At 37.0% G+C, this 21592-nt stretch overlaps 1 protein-coding gene across 1 annotated transcript; it reads left to right on the top strand.

Annotated features, from left to right (window-relative positions):
• Positions 1-1729: 1729 nt before the first annotated feature.
• On the top strand, positions 1730-20253 carry TMEM156 (transmembrane protein 156). Its single transcript, XM_061379983.1, has 7 exons — positions 1730-1878; positions 6329-6607; positions 8153-8401; positions 10570-10677; positions 13720-13824; positions 18982-19083; positions 20201-20253. The coding sequence occupies exons 1-7, from the start codon at positions 1779-1781 to the stop codon at positions 20251-20253; spliced, it is 996 nt and encodes a 331-aa protein (XP_061235967.1). The 5' UTR covers positions 1730-1778.
• The last annotated feature ends 1339 nt before the right edge of the window (positions 20254-21592 follow it).

Here is a 21592-nt window from a genome sequence, read left to right as displayed (position 1 = left end):
CTCAGGAACTAAACTAAAATGTGCCACCACAATAGCCCTAAAATAGATATTCCCCATCTGCTTACTGCAGAGTGTGTGAAACTCTCCCATAGAATCTCAAACTCAACATAATCCACAGGCTATTACTGTACAAGGCTGAACTTGGGCGTGATGCTATAGCCAGTTTCTAGTCTGACCTTGGGCACTGCCAACAGCAATGAAAGTCTGAATGTACCAGAAAGGGATAGATACACATACTGCTTGACAAAGTCCCCAGTTATTTTCCAGTATTTTCTCCATTCCCAAAGGGCAGAAAGGATGGGTGAGCACCATATAACCTTGAAAACAGAAAAATACAAAGAAATGATACAGCAGATACTTAAGGGGCATTAATCTCTCACAAAGAAGAGCTAATTTGCTAACATGACAAACATAAATTGCCAACATGACAAATATAAATTGTTCAGTATTTTACTTTTAAAATTCATACTTGTGATTATTTTGTACCCTATTACTGCTGTTGTACCATACTGTCAAAAAGAAAAATCAGTTCTTTTTGCTTTGGGTTCATTGTTTTCATTGCATAAGCCTGCTACATTTAAAATATCATATTAACAATTTTACATCCACTACAGCTCCATAAAGAGTCTTTCTACAGAATGAATGCTGTATTTGCTTCCACCTGGCTTAGTGATCTTCTGAGATAACTAGGTGACAAGAAGGGCTTTTCAGGTTTATAGGACATTTCTTCTTTTACTTCAACAGCATTGCTTCATTTTGATACTACTTAATATTTAATGCATTGTGTGAAAAATACTACATCAGAAGAGAGCTTTCTGAATTAATCAGATCTTTCATACTGCATATACTCTATATTTGAGTCAAATGATTGGTTTTTACATATGCATTATTCAGAGTACTTTTATTTGCAACATTTCAGAAATGTTCTTTGCAACCTTACCAGTAAGAAAAATTCATGGAATATGGTAGTTGTCAGAATGAAAGACTTCACTCTTTTTAACTAGGAAGTTTAGCTGAATGATTGGACTACAGTGTATAGAAATAGCAGTGGCTCTATGCAGTCTTGTTGTGGTGTAAAGGATAGTAATACACACACTGAAGACACTCTACAGATTGACAAAACATCTGTTGTCTTTTAAGAATACAGCAGCAATGATAGTACGAACATCTCATTTTACTTAGTACATCACTTATTTGCCAGCTCAGAAACTTTAGGTCATAATGAACAAATTCATAGTCTATTAAAGTCTTGAAGATTCTGTATTAGATAAAATTATCTTTCTCCTAGCCCCAAAGCATATGTATATAAATAAACCAATCAAGTCTCCATAGCTGACTCATGTGGTTCTGACTCATCTTTATAATGAGGGCCTGAGTAATTTTTAAAAAACCTGCTTAGCCAAATGAATACAAAATTCCTTTGCAGAGATGATTCATTTACTGTTTAGAAGGTATATGAAAGTAGCCATTAGGGGGTGATGTTCCTAAAACAAAACTACCCCAAGTTCATAAAATAATTCCTATGTTTGTTTTTTCTTCTATTTTCACCCTGGTACATGAGTTTTATCTTCAGTGTAGTCATTTGTGTCATCCTCATCTATGTCCTGTAAGAACAAAACTTGGCTTTCTACAAGTTAATGTCACCAGAAGTGAAAAGAAAGCTCATATTGGGAAAAGGAAATGAATAGACGCTATTTTGCATAAAGTCTGCACTAAGTTAAAAGCTAAACCAGGAAGGAAGTTACCACCACTATGCTAGATGGGAGTGCTTCAGTGACATGTGCTTGCTTTTGGGAAAATCAGAACTCTTCAGATTGGTCCTGGGAATAATTACCATGTTCATTTTATGTTTACCCGAATTTTTCAAAATTCATGAAGGTGAGTGAGCAGCTTCTAGAATAGCCTTTTCTGTATTTGAAACTCTGATTGCAATTGAAAAGTTGGTACATGCTTTCCTAAAAGCTACCGTCAGAATGCTGTGCTCATATGCAAAGCATATAGATTGTTTTTTGTTAGATTTTTAACCAAGAGTGTTAATTATTGTGGCAATTTGAATGGAGTTTGTAATTCATTTATCTACACTGCAAAATTCTTGAGAACTAGTTCCATGCAACTGTGCTTTTACTATGTTCCTCATGAAGAGAGTAGTTAAAGCACGTATGTTCTTTTATAGCAGGCACTCATGTCTTAAAAAATAGCTGTTTTTTAAGTTCCTACACTTAAATGCCTATAATACATTGTACAATTTCTGTCTGGTATGAGATGCTGTCTGTGAAAGAAGCATGCAGTGCTGACCTGACAAAAAGTAGAGTGGCATAAATGTAACTGAGTGCAGCAAATCATGTAACATAAATGCCAGTTACATCTTGGTGATCCTAAAGGTCAACCCTGGATTTAGGATGAATGTGAAATACATGCATATAAGTTTTACATTCAGTGGTTTCTTAAAAATCCGTAAATAAATTAATATTAAAATAGTTCTGTCACACTTATTCCTGATTAAGTTTTTGAATACATAAATGTTATAATAAAAAGCATCCCTTTGACAAATAGCATGTGTTCCCAGGCATCATGCAATTAATTATTATGAAGCATAATTTTCTGAGAAAAAAAAAATAAAGTCCATATTGGTTATTTACATTTATATCTCTATTAACCACAAAGGGTAAACATGACAGTAACTAGAATATTTTAATAGATTTTTATAGTTGATAAACGAACAAACTTGGTATGCTGTCAGAAGTTTCAAATATAAAATTGATGTGTCAGTTTCAGATATTGAAATAATTAATGTTCTATCTCCACACAGAAGTAATCAAAAGTATTTGCTAACAAAGACTATGCAATTAAACAATGACATGATTATTACCAGAAGAAAACATTGACCCTACTGTCAAACATCAAAGAATTATTTCGATTTTCCATGATTGCTTTCCTAGATTGCTCTTATTGGAGGTGCATTATGCTGCAAGAGCATGATCACTGCAATTATGATATCTGCATATGATCTTAATCACAGAGTGCCTAAATTAAGATTCTGAAGTACATGAGCAGAATACAGCACAGAATTATGTTTGGAAAATTAGAATCATTGTCGTATTTTGAATGTTCTAAAAGCTGTATGAGTATATAGCAGTTGGTATAACAACGTCTGAATTATGTGAGAAGGCAAATATATTGAAGTATTAATTTTGAAAATTCCAAGGCACTTGGGTCTCTGGTTCATTGAAAGCTTTCTGTTGGAAACTGGTTTTATGACAGATTTTGTGGCAAACACAAAATGTACAGCAGTTCCTGTAGGTGTTTCAAATTGCTGTTTACCCCATGAGGCTTCACCACACAGAGCTGTTGTTGGACATCTTTGAGGTGTGAAACATAGTCATTGTGTCTTCCTCTGTGAAGGATTCCTAAATGAGTTTCAGAGACCACCTAATTCCACAGCCTTTTCCAGGATCACATTAACGATGTGCGTATTTCAGGTTTTTAATATAACCTGTGAAATTGCAGGCAAGCAAAGTATACAGATAGAAGTGAAACTTGAAGGTTTTATCCCAGGGGATGCTCCAGCATTTATTTTCATTCTGCAGAGGGAATAAGAATGGGAATCTCTCATTAAAAAGAAATGTAGGGAGAAATCAATTTACAAAAATACTAAACCATTAAAAATTTATCAAAAGAATACAGTTCAGCATTGCCAAAAGTGAAATGTTTCCTTTATATTTGTAAAGCAACCCACTTATTGGGACACAAGGTATTGAACCTTTAAACTAGATTGCTTTAGAGCAGGAGGTTCTAGTTTTGGATTGTGGTGCTCTCAATTCCAGTCATGTCCTCTGGGTCCAGCTACTTGATGGAGTGTATCTGTTTAAATCTATCAGTTGTGTATTCCCCAACTTGTACTGCAGGCCTTGTATCTCTACAATATTATGCAATGACAATAATTTCCATAAAGAGGTGACAAAAATTACAATTTCATATACTGCTGAATTGACTCAAAACGGAATATCATAGATCAAATGAAAAAAAAGTCAAGTTAATCCAAAATGAAATATTTATGATTTTCATTTTAATGGGAAGGAAGTTTTTTACAAATTCATATCTTCCCTGTGAATAATTTCTTTTCAATGGAATTGGATTTTCTGTGGAAGAACACCCTGTAAAATGAGGCTTACTAAAAGAATTTAATAATCACAGAACTTCTTAATATTAGGCATGTGGGTTACAGATCTTTGAATACAAAGCTGTTTCCTAGAGATACTTTGCATGGTTTCATCTCACTGATCCTCTGAACTCTTCTGTCTGTCTGCATTCAGATTTCACAAGACCCCTTCCACTTTTCTAGCGATGCTTACTTTTGGGAGGGTGCTCTCCAGTCCTGAAGTAAGGAGAAAGCCTTTTGTGGGTACAGCAATCTGTCTGCCATGTGATCCACTAGGAAAGTCTAGTCTTTCGGCCCAGGTTACAGTCTTTATCAATAATATATTTCACTTCATAGGAAGTCCATAATCTTGTGAGTTGGAAGAACATAAATGCTGATGCTAGTTTGCAATTTGGTTGGATTTCTCAGTAAAGATCTTTCAAGAGGATCAGGATGTAAGCTCACTCCCTAACAGGACAGCAATCAAACTCACCTGGATAACATGCAAATCTCACCCGGATAACATGCATTTACCTATCTATAACACAGCTCACAGGCAGTTCTGGAACCTGATTAGGTGTGATGTGAAGTCCAAAATAGACTTCATAATGCTGAAAATAGACTGCTGTCACAGCACAGCATGTGGATTCCCAAGTCTGCTTACAAATTCCTTGATGAAGGGGTATGATAGTGAATTACCATTAGCTGACTTTGAAAGCTGCAGCAGTACCTTTAAACTGATGCACGCACGCCTTGCTGTGAGAACAGAGTAAGCATTCAGTTCCTGCTCCTGACTCATCTCCAGGGAGAAGCTCTACACAAAATGCCTCCTTCAGCTGGAAGAATTTGACCTCAGGAGCCTGCTCCACTTCAGGCTGCATTGGTCAGATCATAAGCGGTTAGAGAAAATGTTGTGTCTTGCCTCAGGGAAAGATCAAGCCCTAAATTTTGTCTGATGGTTTTCCTTTTTGTATTAAAATTAATTTTTTTTTTTGCCTGCATAGGATGTACATTTTGCATTTCTATTTATTATGTTTTATATGGAGTTTATGACTCTCTGATGTAGTGTTAGCGAAGATAATTGATTTTGGCATTGGATTTTGGATTTAATTTCTGCATCCTGTCTGAAATCCTTCACTGAATGGTTTCTGAGGTCAGCCTGCTGCTATGTGAGTACAGGTGGTCTGTTGAAGCTGTTAGATTGCAGCTCAGCACTGCAGCAAATAAAGGCTGTGTTTTTCTCTATATACATAAGGATTTAGGAACATACTCATTCAATTACTCATAATGGGAGTTAGATGGAAAATTTTCTCTTCATAGAGATGCAAGCATACTACTAGAAGTGGAAGCTCAGCTACAAAACTGTAGGTTAGTGCTGCACCAACTCCAGGATGTGGTTATTTCTGTTCATAAACACGTCATCCATGTTGGGGTCCCAGAAGTTTTTGTTCTTAGAGTGTTTTTCATACTGAAAAAAACAGTTCAACATTAACTCAAGTAAAAATGCAAGATTTGTACAATAAAGCCCTACTTTGATGTGGAAGAGAGCTAAAATAACACTCATTAATAATTAATTCTATGTGGGGTTTTTGCTACTTACCAAAACTGCATTAATGTACTCTTAGCTACAGTAATTTGATACTGAAATTTGACTATGACTACAAAACCAATGGTGCTAATTAAGATTCGTGTTTGTTGACTGAATATAAGAGAACGTGAAGGATGTGGTTGGAGGATTCAGAAGCATTTCTGTGTATTTTCACTGTGTGGTTTCAATATCACTGGAAAGAAAGTTTTTGTTCTGATAGCTATTTTACAACATAATCGCACTGGTGCATTGCAGCTGCACAGTTGCAGGGCTAAGTCCCCCCTCCAAACATGAGTGCTTTCATCTTCTTTTCAAGTACAATCAAATTGGGGCAGCTTTGAAACAAGAATGCAACCACCAATTCAAGTTAGTATTAGAAGAGATTTTATACAATTCAGGAACAAAAATCCAGTATCTAGGTTTTGGAACACTGTGCTTGCTTTCTCTCACTTGATGCATTCAACGTGCTGCCATTACCCTCAAAAAAGAAAGCACATTACATCATAAAATGGTTTAAAGGTCTGTTACATGATGCTACGTATTTCTTCATGTGTCCTATATGACTGTCTTTCTAATACAGTGCTCTTTTTTTTTTTCCACAGTTAACACTGTAATTGTGTCATGCATGGACACCTGCTCATCAAATAACACCACTTTTCCACTTTGTACATTTAACAATTCTTGCAAAGCATCAATGCAACAAAGAAGAGAAAACAAGGCTATTTTACTGAAGGCCACTGTAAATCATTCAAATTTCAAAAATATTCCATGTATTTGCCAGTCTTCCAGGATGGAACAGTCCCATACTAAACACAGAGAGTGTGAATCCAAGGGAGATGTGAATGTTGATCATCAAGGATCAGGGTTAGGAGCTGGAAAAAGTAAGTAGGGGAAGAGAAATACTTAATTTTGCAGTAGCTAATTACAACATAAAAGACATGGTTTTATTTGGTAGTTAAAAAAGAAAATTAATACGCTGCTGGTTCTATATGGTCTTTGCACATCTATGAACAATGGGGGTTTTTAGCTTGACTTTGCATGGCTAGAAGATGCATGGCTAGAAGATGCATGTTTTATGTCAAATTCTCAGTGGCATTCATTCCTCGCTGCCAGTGAAACATGCCAATGGCAAAACACTGATTTATTTTCTTAGAGGATCTTGTATAAAATCACAGCCACCTGGAATATTTCTGTTGTAAATTTGACCTCTGCCATCTGGCTTTTATGAATGCTCTGATAGTCCCATCTTTATTCTTTTGAACTTGCTAAATTTTCTAAAATGTTTAATTTCTTTTTAAGGAATTGTAGTTTCTGATCAGTTTTCACACTGAATTTGCTTTTAAATGTCACTGTGGAACTCTACATGTAGATTTTATTATACATGCTGATATTATAACAGAATCATAAAATCATAGAATGGTTTGGGTGGGAAGGGACCTTAAAGATCATTTAGTTCCAACCCCTGCCAAGGGCAGGGACACCTCACACTAGACCTTATACGAAGATAGGTTGTGAGCAATTATCTGAAGAACTAATTCAAATATAGTAACTATTCTTATGGCAGCTATACAAGAAATAACCATTTTTGTGCTTGCAGTTTACAATAGGCCACAACTGTGTAGTATCAGAAATGGTCTTGCATGTTTCAAAGAAGGCAGCACTCAATAAGGGGTGGCACAGCAATACAGGGAAGAGTTCAGCAACAACCACATTCTTTTCAGTAGCAGCATATTCCTTCTGTGCTGTATACAGATACTTGCAAAGTATCTGGAAACTTTTGAGGAAAAGAATGTCTCTGAATTTTGCTTTCCGAACATTGTTGGCCACAGGCCAAGTCCTGAATATAAGAAATGCAGTTCATCTTATTACAAAATAGCTGTCTTAGCAAGTATGGAAAATTGCAAGACAAAATGTGTGGACAAACTCTGTTCTCAGTCATACCTACACAATTTTATGACTTCTGACAATGTCTCACCTACCTATGCTTCTTGTTAACATTCTGCAAGTCTCACAGCTTGTGTGAAATGAAACGACCTTCTGCAACTACTAGCAGATAGACTAGATGTACACTTCAAATCTCTATCATCATATGGCTTTTATTTGGTTGGGTTTTCTTTTCATAGCCTAAGTTTTGTCTGTTACCTGTGACAACCACACAAAAATGAAAGCTCAGAAGCTGATAGTAAAGCAAAAAGGGGGTCTTATTTGTAGGGGAAACATACTTTGTATAGCTAATCAGTACTTCTCATATCTGTTCAGAATAACTTTACATGGCATCCTTTTTTTCATTTTATCAAAGTCAGTAATGTAAAAGCCTGCTGTATATTTTGCAGATGAGACGGAAAACTCAGTTTATTGTTCTTTCTGAGAGTTGTCTCTTTGTCTACCACATACTACATAACAGTTTTAATTTTTATTTCCAAAAGCAAAAGGCTCGCTTGAAGTGAAACCAGAAGATGTTATTTATTTGTATAAATATTTTAATTTCACTATGGTTTCCGAGAAAGAAGTAGAGCATAATAGTTACTACCTGCTGGAAATCCACATTAACAATTCTACAGTCGGAGGAAGAAATGCAGCCGAAGAATACCTAAATCATTCCTGTCTGGTGGCAATGACGGAAGACCAAAATGACTGTATAAATATTTCAATGCAACTGAAGACTTATGTGGAATGTAAGTTACAAAGGAGAGTCACAATAGAAATCAAAGCAGAAACAATACCACTCTTGCAAAAAATCTGCAGTAGGTTCTCTGCTTTCAGCAACTGTTTGAAAGTATGTAGGTATCTCACAAGAAGATAATGCAATTTTGATCATCCCTTAGTAAAAGACCATCTTTCTTAGCCAACTGAAGGTTTCTATAGTGATTTAAAGCAGGTTTGGCTGTGGTTTTTTGTTGTGTTTTTTTCCCCCTAGAAGCAGGACAGCAAAGGAAGGGTACAGATTTTTGTTTAGTGGTGACAGAGTCACAAATTGCGTGTATCACAAAACCTGGAATTACATTTTTTCCTCACCTCTCCCTGATAATGGCATAACCCTGCTGTCCTGGAGGTAAATGGAAAAATTCCTGTTAACTTCCATGGCAGAAGAACCAGGATATGGTTTTAACTTTTCTTACCATTGTATTGCAATATCCTCCCATAGTATACTTAGTAAGGCCTTACTACAGCACACTTAAAAGAGAAACCTTCAGTGGAACTAGACTTAGTTTTCTCAGAGGACAGCCTGTCAGGTTTTTTAATTTCTCTTAGTGCTGAAGGAGTTTTTTGGCAGATTCCCTGACTGTGGCTTCCAGCCTGTCTATATGCAACACTTGCCACCTGGGAATGGATGAAATACTACATTCGTTTTGGTTTGTATGGCAAATGCCTTTTATTATGTACTTTTGCTGCAAAAAAATTACGTGTTTTGGAGTTGTCTAAACCTGTGTTAAATAAAACCAGGTAAGATCTTAGAAAAGAGAGGGCAGCTTAGTTGGTTTTTAAAAAGATATATAGGTGTAGCTATGAGAGTATAGTTTGTACTTTGCCCGTCTAACTTTTGTTAAAACTACAAGCTAACCACCCTTTGCTAATGGTGTTTTTCTGGGAAGTGGTTATCTCAAATTAACAATAAAAATTAACAACACATCTCTTTTCTATTTACTTTAAAACAAAGCTAAAGAGGTGCTCATGGCTTTTGCTAAGCAAAGCTGACGTTCAAGTCATTACAAGTCACTGCAAGACAGGGTAGAGTACTCTGTTTGAAAGGAGCCTGGAGGATAATATAAAAGATATTTTTAGTTCTGAATTAGGAGGGATGAGCTTTGCTTGCCTGCAAGTGCCATGGGTTTATTGGCAGTTACCTCATGACTTCTCAATGGAGAAGATACACAGGGGAAGTTGATGTAGGTCTAATTACGCTATTCTAAGTCAAGGCAAGGAAAACAGTGGTTTGGCTATAGTCTGTCATTTGATTGTATATGAGTCATAGTAATATAGTTGTTTTCTTCTAATAGTTATTTGACAGTGCAAAGGTATGCATTATCATGCAGCTGCTGAAGAAGTCGGAAAGGCCTTTTGAATCACCAGGGAGGAAAGTTCCCCAGATCCTTTCTCTGTGGTATATAGTCCTGGTTTACACTAGTTACTGAGCTAATTACCCATGGAAAGTGAGTGCATTCTGCAGCAGCTGTTGTCCAGAAGAGCAGCCTACCTCCTTCATCCAGTCCCATGCTGATTTTCCCTTAAGGCAGCCTTAGTTAAAAAAAACTTCCCAGAGGGGTCCTGTTAGTGGCATTTCCTCACTTCCTGGTAAGAAAATTTCTGTATGGAGACTCTTACCTTCTCTCATATAAAGAGGGACCAGGAGGTTGCAAATGCCAGTGAAGGCCACTGTTGGACAGTGGACCAGTTCCTTCTTAGCTCCATCCAAACTTAAAGGGGATATGTATTACTCTTGATCTACCTTAAGTATAAATGTTGATCTTTGAAGCATTTTTTTTTCCTGGCTGAGTTGCATATAATAGTTTATACAAATAGGAAAGGTTTTCATTCACTTAGTTATCTATAATTAGTTTAGACATGGGGAGATAGATAGATAGATAGATAGATAGATAGATAGATAGATAGATGTGAAAATTAAGCTAAATTCCAGATGGGAAACTTAGTGTCAAACAACAAAGAAGGCATCAAAAAAAAAAAAAAAAAAAAGGAAAGGAAAAAAAACCCCACATAATTTTATCTTTTTAAAGCTGTATTTGTGGGGATAGGCATGGTCCAAAAACCTACCAAGAGTGAATGTTCTACCTTTTTTGCCTGTGATTTGCTCCTTCATTTTGTTTCTTTTACATTTTATGGACAGATCCAATGTGTATGACGAAGATCATTTGGCTCACCATGATTGTAGTAGTTCTTGTGTTTACTGTTTCAATTGTCATCTACAAAATAGTCCAAGAAAATGAGCAAAACTGTAAGTAACAAAAAGTTAATCTGCATGAATTTAAATTTATATGCAATGAAAATGTGTTAATTTACAATAAAAAAAGTGTTGATTACTAATGAGCCTCAGACAGCAATATTTGAATTGCAATATAGTAAAAGTTTCTTATAAGGGGACTGAAATACTCTGATGATTGATACTACCACCTCTCACCTCTGAACTGTGGATGCAAGCTCAAGCTTATTGATGGTTAATAAAATATAGGGGTTTTGACAGACACTTGGTGGCCTCTGATCCTTAGTGATATGAACTTCTGGTTTCAGCCTGATTCCAGTAGGTAAAACAATTACGTTGAACCTTGTTGAAGGTCTTAAGCAGAAATGCCAATGGCAAATATAAGCAGATGGAAATACCCTTTCCTTCCTGAAGATGATTCATCTAGGTCACGGCCAAGAAAAATTAGGTATGAGGTGATATGCACTCAATTGTCTGTCCTAAAAACTGGTTGTCTAAACTCTGCAGTGGTGTAATCCTATGCAAGTGAACCAAACTGTGCCTTCTTATTCTCAGAGCTGAATTAAGCCAGATAGCATTTCTTATTGTTGCTGTTATTTCAGCAAAGAAGTTATTGTGCTATGATTTCTGAATCAGCAGTATTGACTATTCTAAGTGATTAAAACTTTCCTACAAAAGAACTTGTTGCTAGTTCAGAGTCTGAAGCAACTGTTTCATTCTGCAATGTTTTCAACAGCCATGACAGGCTCTTCCTACGCAATTCCGTTGGGTTACAGGCTGAAACCAGATTTACAGTCTTTCTGCTAGCAGTATACGTTGAAGAAAGCAAGAATAAAAATGTTGCAGTACTCTGAACATGAGACTTCATAGCAATCCAAGGAAAGTCTTCCGCACAAAGTGCAGAAAATGGAAGGCTTGTGAGCTTCTTCTGGTCTTTGGTTTTCATCCCAAGTCAGAGATAGGTGGCACAGGGAGCACACTTCCTTTCATCAGTGTGAAAAGAGCATTACTTAACCTGGTACCTGAGATAACAGCTCCTTGATGTTCTTCATAGCACTTGCGCTGAGGCTTTCTGGGCTCTGTCAGCCCTGAGTACACAGAATGCTTCTAAGCAACCAGCATTTAGTTGCTATTACCAAGCAGATGTCCATTCCCCTTGTAGTCCAGAGCTGCTGAATGGAGACCTTGGTTGCAGTGGTAATAACAAAATAATAAGCCATATCCAGTCCCCTGATCATCTTCCCTGTAATCACAGACAGTTTTGTAATGAAAGAGCAATAGGAGCCTAGATTTAATCATAACAGAAGGAAGAAGGGTGCCCCCACACAGAATGTTTCTATGATTATTTTAGCATAATGTAAATATGCATATATATTAAAGGAATAAGCAAAGCAAAACTATTGCTTAAAATGGCAGATCTGTGAGCCTCCCTCCTACTCCCCCCCCCAGATTGTTAAAGAAGTGCCTTACCAGACTATCTTGGTTAAAATACATCATCTTTTACTTATTGCTAGAACCAAATTTTGAGACCTCTTTTATGTATATAAATCCCCATAAAGCATAAATTAGGTCTCTATAAGTAGGATATTATATGCTCCAATTTAAAGAACTTTTATTTGTAATTTGAAAGCTACCTATAAATGTAATGAATATGATTTTCTGTTCTTTGGGTCATAACATCCTATTTTAAATGCAGAACTATTAGTAGTGATGATTAATTATTTACCGACTTTATTCTTAAACATCAGTTTTCTATTAAATGCAGGTTTTTCAGAACTGTCATGGACACAGGCGGAAAGATGCCCTTTTGAGGCTTCTAATCACTGACTTGCTTCTAGAATACATTTTCTGCTGATAGAAGAATAGTGTGGTTTTATTGGTTAAATTTATCATATATAACATTATAAACAATGTCTAATTGTTACCGATAAAAAACCAAGCAGATTTAACGGTTGTATTCCTTTTATATATATGTTTTGATGCCACGCTTAATTTCAAGCCTACACACTGCTTTTTCAGTGGTGTCCAAAGAACACAGCAGAATATTACTATGTGACTAAAACAGCTGCTACGATTTTTTCCAGTTATAATTCGATTGGTATTTTTCCTCTTTTCCAAGCACCACTGAAAGCTGTTCAGAAATATGCAAGGTCTTGTGACCTTGCAAGACATTCTGTGAGGCAGGCTCTGAGACTCTCCAAAACATTGTTTCCATGAGGGGATAAAATAAAATACCCAAATAAACTTGTTGGAGGTTACAACTAATCCATGACAAAAGAGCTAAATTAGAAGCAGGTTTTTTGCTTTTTCTCTTCCACTTGTCTTACAGCCATTTCCAGAGCTTCCTTTGAGATTAATTGTTACAGTGCATGCTTCAGGCTTCAGTGCTTTAGATCTTCAGTGGCTATTCATAAAAAAATCATGACCTAAATAATGCTAATTTAATGAATTTCCTAAAGCTGAAGTGTTCCAGTGTTCCCAAAAAAAAAAGATAAACATCTATTCTGTTGAATTGGAGTGAGCATGTCATCAGAAGCTTGCTGAGCCCTGAACTGCTGCCACAGTAGAAGAGGGTTAGCTATAACTTGGTGTTGAGGAACAATCAGAGCTGCTCAGCTCAGCTCTATCTCTCTGAGTGCTATAGAGATTGCTCTCAAACCATGCTTCCTAAGATAAACACCCTACACTTAAAAGGAATCATTCAGCTTCCTAGGATGCCAGTGCCCTCCATCCTTGCTATTCCACTATCAACAGTGTGAGTTCAAACCTGTGCTGGGATATGTACATTTTTATAAGCATCCAAAATTTCTCCAAGGTACACAGTACAATGTGGGAAAGAATAATTTGAAAGGGGCAAACCTGAATGGAATTTCCAGAAAATTTAATTCACAATAATATAAACCATCTGGCCCTTGCTTTTCCTCATCACCTTATTTCAAAACCTTCCTGCATCTTCATGGAAGTTGTTCAACTGTGTAAAGAATAAGGACTTTACCACCTTTCCTTCCAATCAGAGCTGAATGTAATTCTATAGCTAACATGTTTTGTTTAAAACAGATTGTAAACACAGAGTAACAGCATCAGTTTCTACTATTCTAAGAAGAAATGGTTCCAGACATGCAAGAAGAACCATATCTGCTACTAGAATTCATCCTTTTCCTGGTAAGTGATATAAAGGTAAAATAAAACCCTAACAAATCTTGAGTCATAAGAAGGTCAAGAAAGACCTTTTAAGTCTTTCCTGAAAAGGAATGCTTCAGGTTTGTTTCAGAGTAACCTTGATCTTAGACAAAAGATAAAGAAAAAATTCCAACAATAAAACTGTAAGAAGACGTATATCACCTGAGAATGCTTCTCCCAGTCTCGAATGTGTTGCATTAATGACTTTTGGGTTTTTACTGCCTTTTAATTTTAGGTCCTGTTGTGTGCCACATTTGAGGTTTGACAGCTGAGTGCTTTGTGTGTGTATAAAAAGTATAGACATGTACATGTATATGTGTGCTGTGGATTTATGACTTGGTAAAATATGCTACCAAAGGATGGAATGGATGGCTGTGGGAGGACTCAGAGAATGGCTCTGCTGGCACTATGTAGCCTATCTCTAGGTTAAAATGCCCCCAAACTACAGTTTTCTATTTTCAGATAGGAATTAAAATATGGTCTTCTAAGAGTGTAGTATGTTTAGCACAGGTAAATTAAATGGCATGACTAAATTCCAAGTTTTGGTTCCAGAAATTATGATTTGGTGGCAAGTCTCTGTGTGAGAGGAAACTAATAACTGTAGCTCTGAGTGTTAGTGATATTGCTCAGAGAGTCCTATGCTTTAATAAATTCCATGGATTTGGGTTTCATAAAGAGAGCGCTATCTTTAAAAAGATTAACATGAACCTATAGAATTATAGTTCTGAATAGCAAACCAACCTTGCTCCAAACAAAAACAAACACAAAGCCAGCAAATGAAAACATGTTTTGAACTTGGTTAGGCTTGGGTACTTTGCTGTTTGTCTTCTTAGTTCTTGAGGAGAAAGAAGAGACTCAGTAATTTCTCTCTACAACTCAGTAACTTGTGTTGTTTCAATTTCACCTAGAAAAGAGTGAATAGCTCTTTGTCTGAATTCTCTTGCGAGTACAGTTGATGCCTCTCACTCTTACAGCATTGGCTACATCTAAGATATATTTATGAGCTCATTATTTTTATCCTGCAGGAAAAGAATTATCTTTCTGACATCTTTTATCTTAAGTACCATATCTGTTTTATCAGCATGTTCACAATGGCATTTTTAATGTTGTATATCCAAAGGCATTTTTGATTATGAAGTTCTATGAAAATCCAAATCCGGTTTTACTAGATCTTACTGAAAAGAATATGAATCTCTTACTAATCTGTCATTCTTACTTCTACGTGCCTCTCACTTAAATTTATCCATTTAACCCAGATAGATGCTTAGTTGTATGAACTGCTATAATGGGGTTTATTTTAATATTAAATTACTTGATTTCACACACCTGAATTCAGTCAATCCAGTCAATTTCCCAGTTTATACCAGTATAATTTAAAGTGGACTCAAGACCATATGAAAAGAGTTTATTCTGTTCACAGTTGCTAAATTCAAGATTTACTACTGTTAGAATGGATTATGAATAGCCATAGATGACTTCTTTGACAGCCTTTGATAATATCTTCACTATCACTAGTGCATAGCTTGAAATCTTGAAATAAAACATTGAGACCCACTGAAGACAGTACCCTGGAAACACCATGATGAGGCTAAATAACTATGTATCTGAGAGGATGTGACAATATATCACATAGAGGAAAAGATGTATAGTTACTACTAAAAGGTTACTCAAAGTTCAAGATAGCTAAGGGAAATAAAAGAAGAAAGCCTATACTTTGAAAATGAGAATGATTTCCTAGGTAAGCTCAGGAAATTAATGTCTTAATGTCACTGTGGTCCTACAAAAAGGTAATTTACAGTATGGATGCAAGTATTGTGAAACTGTTAGTGGCTCTGTGGCCATGAATCATAACCATTAAGTCTGATGGCCAGTGGAAGGAGGAAAACTATAGTATATTCCCTAAGGTAGGATTAAAGTTTCAGCCTTCTGAGTTCATGGTACTACGAAGGATTATGCGCATATAGTGAGGATAGGGGAGCTTGGAAGCACTGTGGTCATGGATTTGACTAGACATTGTCTGTGCTGTTAAACCAAGAGTATGCACCACAATGTGGGCTGTACAGAGCATGTCCTCTAGACTTCGGATCTGGTTCTGTCACTGCATTTGTGTAAATCAGTCTCTTGAATGGTATGAACTGACAAAACACAGTTTCTCTTAAGTGCAGCTGCAAGAGAAAAGAAAGAGTAGAGAGTGCTTTTTCTTCAGCTCAAGAAGTAAGTATTCTTTAAGTGACTGATCTGGATTTCCAGACACAGAGCATTTTCATACCTAATAGAACTTGACAGTAGTAGCACATGGAAAATAATCCCTGAAGAAAAGTCAATTCTTTGCTTCGTGTTCATGACACAGACTCGTAGAGAGATTCCTACACAGAAGACTTTTCTGGCAAGAACTTCTTTGAGGAATTTTCTAAAATTGAAGAGGCAGTAGAAGAGGTTTTGGAACAACTTAATAAATTAATATTAGCAACTACAAGGATGAGACAGTATTCCCCACAGTGTTTCAAAAGAACTCAGAAGCTGCTAAACTGTCATGCACAGCTTATGCTTAAATCAGCCTCAGTTCCAGAGAAAGAGAAGGCAGCTATACTTACCCTTTTGTTATACGTTTTTCTTAGCCTAGTGGCTAAGAACCACTGTAGTACCTTTTCCACTACTAGTAAGTGGTAACAGCTATTCTCATATAGCTGTAACCTGAAAAAATGGCACAGAATGACTTGTTGGCAGCAGGCCAGTGTGTATGAACTGTGAAAGAATACCCGAGAGAATTTGCACAGGAAACATCCCATAAATCAGGGTGTCTTAATACCTAGACTGAATCGGCCTAGCAGGACCTTTTCATACTGGAAGTTTCATTCATATAATTATGGGTTATACCTAAGTGTGAATTTATATTACTAGAAGTCTGTCACTATAAAGTCCCATTTAGACCTTTTTTTTCTAGCATAAGAATGACATTCTTTGGTTATGTTTATCCTATTCTGAAAGCAGCATAAGGTATATTAGAAAAAAGGCCTGTTCCCATTCCTATGTTAGAATGAGACTGTGCAGACAGGAAATCATATTGTTATTTATTTATTCCTACTGTTATTTACAGTCTGTGTGGGCAATCTTAGTTCAAACATAATGCCTTATTCTAGGTTGCTCAAATGGAAAAATATTCTCATTTTTAGGCTCAAGGACTCACAGTTCGGTTCATTACATTTTAGGATACAAATACAGGATTCCTTGAATCATTTATCTGGCTCACAGTAATGCAAAGTTAATTCTGATGGATGGTAATTTTATAACTTACCCTGAAAGAAGGACACTGCAGGATCATGGTGACAACCAGGACTCAGAGAATAAAACCTCAGGGATTCTGGCCTGCGATTGTTTTCTGGGCTGTTCAGAATTTGTGACATTCATAGAATTTGATATAAGTGGGCTTGATAGCTGTAATTTGCACATAAGAAACAATAAGACAGATTTCCTCACAGTCATTTGAATTCCTGTACTGTTTTCTGTGCTATCCTATTCAAATAATAGTTTCTCTCCTATAAGATTAAATAGGCAAAATTCTGCCAGCTCTCAGATGTGTTTCTACAGCTTCAGGTTAGTTGACAAGTTAAAAACAAAAGCAAACACTGGCTCAGTAGTGTCAGGGCTGGCATCCCAGTGAGTTCAGATTTACTGCTCCTTGCTTTTACAGCAGCAAATAGATGCAAAGCCAAGAAAGGAGAAATTTGTTTAATCTTGGCCAAGCGAAGCATCATATGCTTGATTCTGATCCTTCTCAGTTCCTGATGTAGATGAGTAATTGTCTCTTCCTCTGCAACTTATATGAATAATGCTAGGAAAAACAAAGCTTGTCATAATATTCAGTATTTAACACAGATTTATGCGTTTCTGAGATGCAACATTTCCAGAGAAAGATATGAAACTAATAAGGCTTTGAGGCTTTTTTTATTTTTCAGATGGGAGCATAAAATCTATAGGATACAGGTAATTTTAGGGAGCTTTTTATAGTCCCTTCAAGCTTTCCATAGAGCACTGACGCACAAGGGACCTTTTCTCTGCTCAGTTTGCATGAATGCAGAAGAGTGCTACACACAGGCTCTGAAGGGACTATCAGCCTACATTTCCCCTCTCTCCAGGTTTATCCTGAGGTTAAAACAAGACCCACTGCTATTTTTAAAACTACCCCAGTTTTATTTTAACTTTGTTTTTCATATTCTGTTGGTTTAATTACCAAGATCCAAACTCTACTTTTAAACTGCATTTATAAAGGGAGAAGCCCAAATGATAAAGTCAATGGAGAAGGGAGGTAGCTAAATATAAGTGGCACAGATCATCCTCTTGTTATATACTCAGCAGAAACCCATTTGTAGGTTTATAGAAGTTATGGATGGTCAGGGACAGGATGGACAGGGTGAAATTACAGTATTATTTGTGTTCTACAGTAATTCTTTGAAAAATGCATTGGATCAACAGCTCTGAGGTCACTTGCCCAACAATGCTATTTCTTCCTCTCTCTATCTGCATTCCAGTAAGTTGTCATACCAGGATCTGTGTTGCCAGCATGCTAAAGACATCACTCCTCCTTTCCCTGCTTCTAAGATGCATGCTGTCATCTTTGTTAGCAACTGGATGACACCCAGTAGCTCTCCCTGCACGTATTACAAGTTAGGGTTAGGGTTGCAAAGTTAAATCATGTTTCTGAGCAGTAACCTGTGCTGCCTTTATGTGAAAATGTATCTGAAAGTTCACACTCTACATTCTAGTTGTTTCTGCTTAACTGGCCACCTGTAGGGTTTTGTATTTTGGGATACTCTTATATAACCTCAAATTTGCATGCTTTTGTATTTTCACTACCAGTAAAATTTCCAAGAGCAAATTACTTCAAGCTGCTTCCCAGGTAGACTTAGAATCAGCATGGTATAGTCCCACCATAAATACAAAACATGGTTAGGGCTTTTCGGAGTTCCCAAAAGTCATGTATATGCATCTCTAGGCACTGAAATCCCACTGAAAACCTGTCTCTGCCTCTTGTGCAGATAGGTCTCAGTTATTTTCAGACTTGTAGATTCAGTGTTTAACACTCTGCAGATGTATTTGCTGTTTAATAATATGTCCAATAATTATTTCAACTTTCAATAGTGAAACCCAGCAAACAACAAATTCCACTGACTGCACAGACCACAAAGATACTGCCCATAATTCCTGAAAGAGAGCACTGCCATGTGGCTGCAACTGTAGAAGGTGAGTAAATACCTTACAACTCCAATTACTCTGTTTTTCCTCGTATTTTTAGAATTAGTAGTATGCAGTATCTGCTCGTAATAACTTACGACTTCTTCTAGCCAAGTATGCTGGATGACAAACTGGAAAATGTGTTTTGTGAGAGCTAAGAGGCAGGGAAACAAAATCAGTTTTCTTTCTGGTACCAAGAGTCATCTATAATCTAATGTGTTAAGTCTTTTAAACCTGTGTCCCTGAAGGCCCCAGTGCAAACTCTGACATTATTTTCATGGTGTAGAATGTTTCCTGGCCTTCAGCATTACATTGACATCTGTTTCTGAAAAGTGCAGAGGAAAGAAGCAATTTGCAAGTGATCTCTGAAGGAAAACATGTTTTAAATGAATAGTTTGCCAGTCAAATTCCCCAGACAAAGAACACCGCTCTGTTGTTTTTATACCAGTCAGAAGGATTGACAAGAAGTTGGTTTCAGCTTGGAACTAAAACTAGTCTCCCAATTCTAAGTTTCTCCAGCCTTTTTACTCCGGTAATTGTTTCAGGAAGTCCAGATGTAATGAAACAAGTCTGAAAAGCAATGTGCAGTAAGTGATAGCACTTCCTGGCAATGTTTGTAATGCCTAGAAACAAACAGATGCTACTTGAATAAATAATAGAGACTAATATATCAATTGCATAGACAAGCTCAGGACTCTTTGCACAGATTGTATTACTGTTAATGGGGAATTTTTAGGTTAAAAGCTTAAGAAGCTCCTTCTTTACATCTGTTTAAATCAGATGGAGTTTTATTGGAAACTCAGTATCAAACTCAATGTCCACTGTCTCTCAGGCAAACCTTTATCTTCCCACATCCCTGTCTGCCATGTATCCGCCCACCACCTTCATTGTTTCCTTTGAGAACATTTATTCAGGGGTGAAAACCCAGATATTTCTAGGTTTTTAGTGGGATATGTTGCAAAGGGGGTTCTCATTAGTATTCACTGCTTTCATTTATACAGTATTATGGCTGATCACTATCATGCTTTGTTCTTCCTGGATGCTGGATTCACCAAAAGTGATCTTTTAGAAGGAGTGAAAAAAAGCCATGGCTCATTCCCATGAAAATTTGACTTTTGTGTTCTAGGAGTATCCATTGGAATTGACCTGTCAGCACTCCTGTTGGTTTCATTATCTTAAGTGTTATGTATTAAAGGGTAGAAAGAAAAGATGGAACAGCTTTGCAGATTCTTTAGTTGCTCTGTGAGACAAAACATGAGATCCAGCACACTTTGGGCTGGCGTTATCCATTTCCTTAAACGCTGGGTCAGTGACTGAAAGAAGATTAGGTACCTTGAGAACTCCCAAACTCTTTGTTCCAGTGAAGAGCTGTATAGAAGCAGGCTTGCTTTCCAGGTCATAACAGTCTTCCTGCCAGAACAACTGCCAGCAATGAGGTGAAAACTGGATGTAATACATGGGATTAATGCTGAATACCTGAAATTGTAATATTACGTGACATTGTGAAAGATTGTCAAAAGATGTGGCTGGAGAGGCAGGAACTTAGATCTAGATCTTGCTTTTCACCATGTTAGATCTTAAATAACATTTCTTAAAGGAATGTCTCAAAGCTACTGTGTGAAAATAATAAAAGCACTTTCTGCTTTATTTTTGCTTCACTTCCTGCAAATAAACACTTCCCCCTCCATCTGCTAAGGTCTGATTCAACTCGTTACTACGGGTGTTTGTGGGTGGCTCTGTGGCTAACACTAACTGACACTGCATTTACAAGAAAACTTGCTAACTGCAAGTTCTTTTGGTTACTAAGGCTGTGGGAGGAGATTGTAGTCTACTTTTCTCACAAATGCAAAGGTTTTATCTATGAAATCTCTAGAGTGCTACTAAAGACTAGCTTGCTCAGCAGGGAGGAACTGGCTGTGTGAGAAGTGCCACGCATGGACACCTTAGCACTGAGACTGAAAAACACTAAGATGATTAAATTCCCAGGACTGACAATTACAGTTACAGACTACATCAACTTGATAAAACCTGGGGGTTTTTTTACCCAAGAAGGAGGTGGGATGTAGATAAGAAGTGTGTATCAGGAGCTTCTTGATCAAAAAGCATGCTTGTATCATATTACCAGTTGCTCCCCTGAAGCACAAGCCTTTCAGACCACAGAGACAAAAGCTTCAAACAAGGAAGGGTTGGAGACAGAGTTAGAAACCTGGGAGTGCTCCACTGCATATAGCACTAATATCCGCACTTCTCTGCTGCAAATCTGGCTTCAGACTCATTGACAGGTGTTAGGTCAGTGCCTGCCCTGCATCGAACAAAGCAAGACAGGGACAGGCAAGCCACTTCTGAGTTACGCTTTTCTCATTTCCAGCTAGCTGAAGCTGCACTCAGAGAAAGCATTAACCACAGCACGGAGTGTTTATTTGACTTCTGTGTGAGGAGGCTCACTACGCAGCAGGGTGGCATGTCTAACAGCAGCTGTAGAGAGGAGAAAATGGAAAAGGAAGGATCATTCCTATCA

The sequence above is a fragment of the Neopsephotus bourkii genome, unplaced genomic scaffold, assembly GCF_033783945.1.
Source record: "Neopsephotus bourkii isolate Nb327-2 ecotype Australia unplaced genomic scaffold, CSIRO-AGI_Nbou_v1 NB_1780, whole genome shotgun sequence".
NCBI lineage: Eukaryota > Metazoa > Chordata > Aves > Psittaciformes > Psittacidae > Neopsephotus > Neopsephotus bourkii.
The sequence above is the reverse complement of the archived record's forward strand: the minus strand, read 5'-3'. Positions and strand labels throughout refer to the sequence as shown.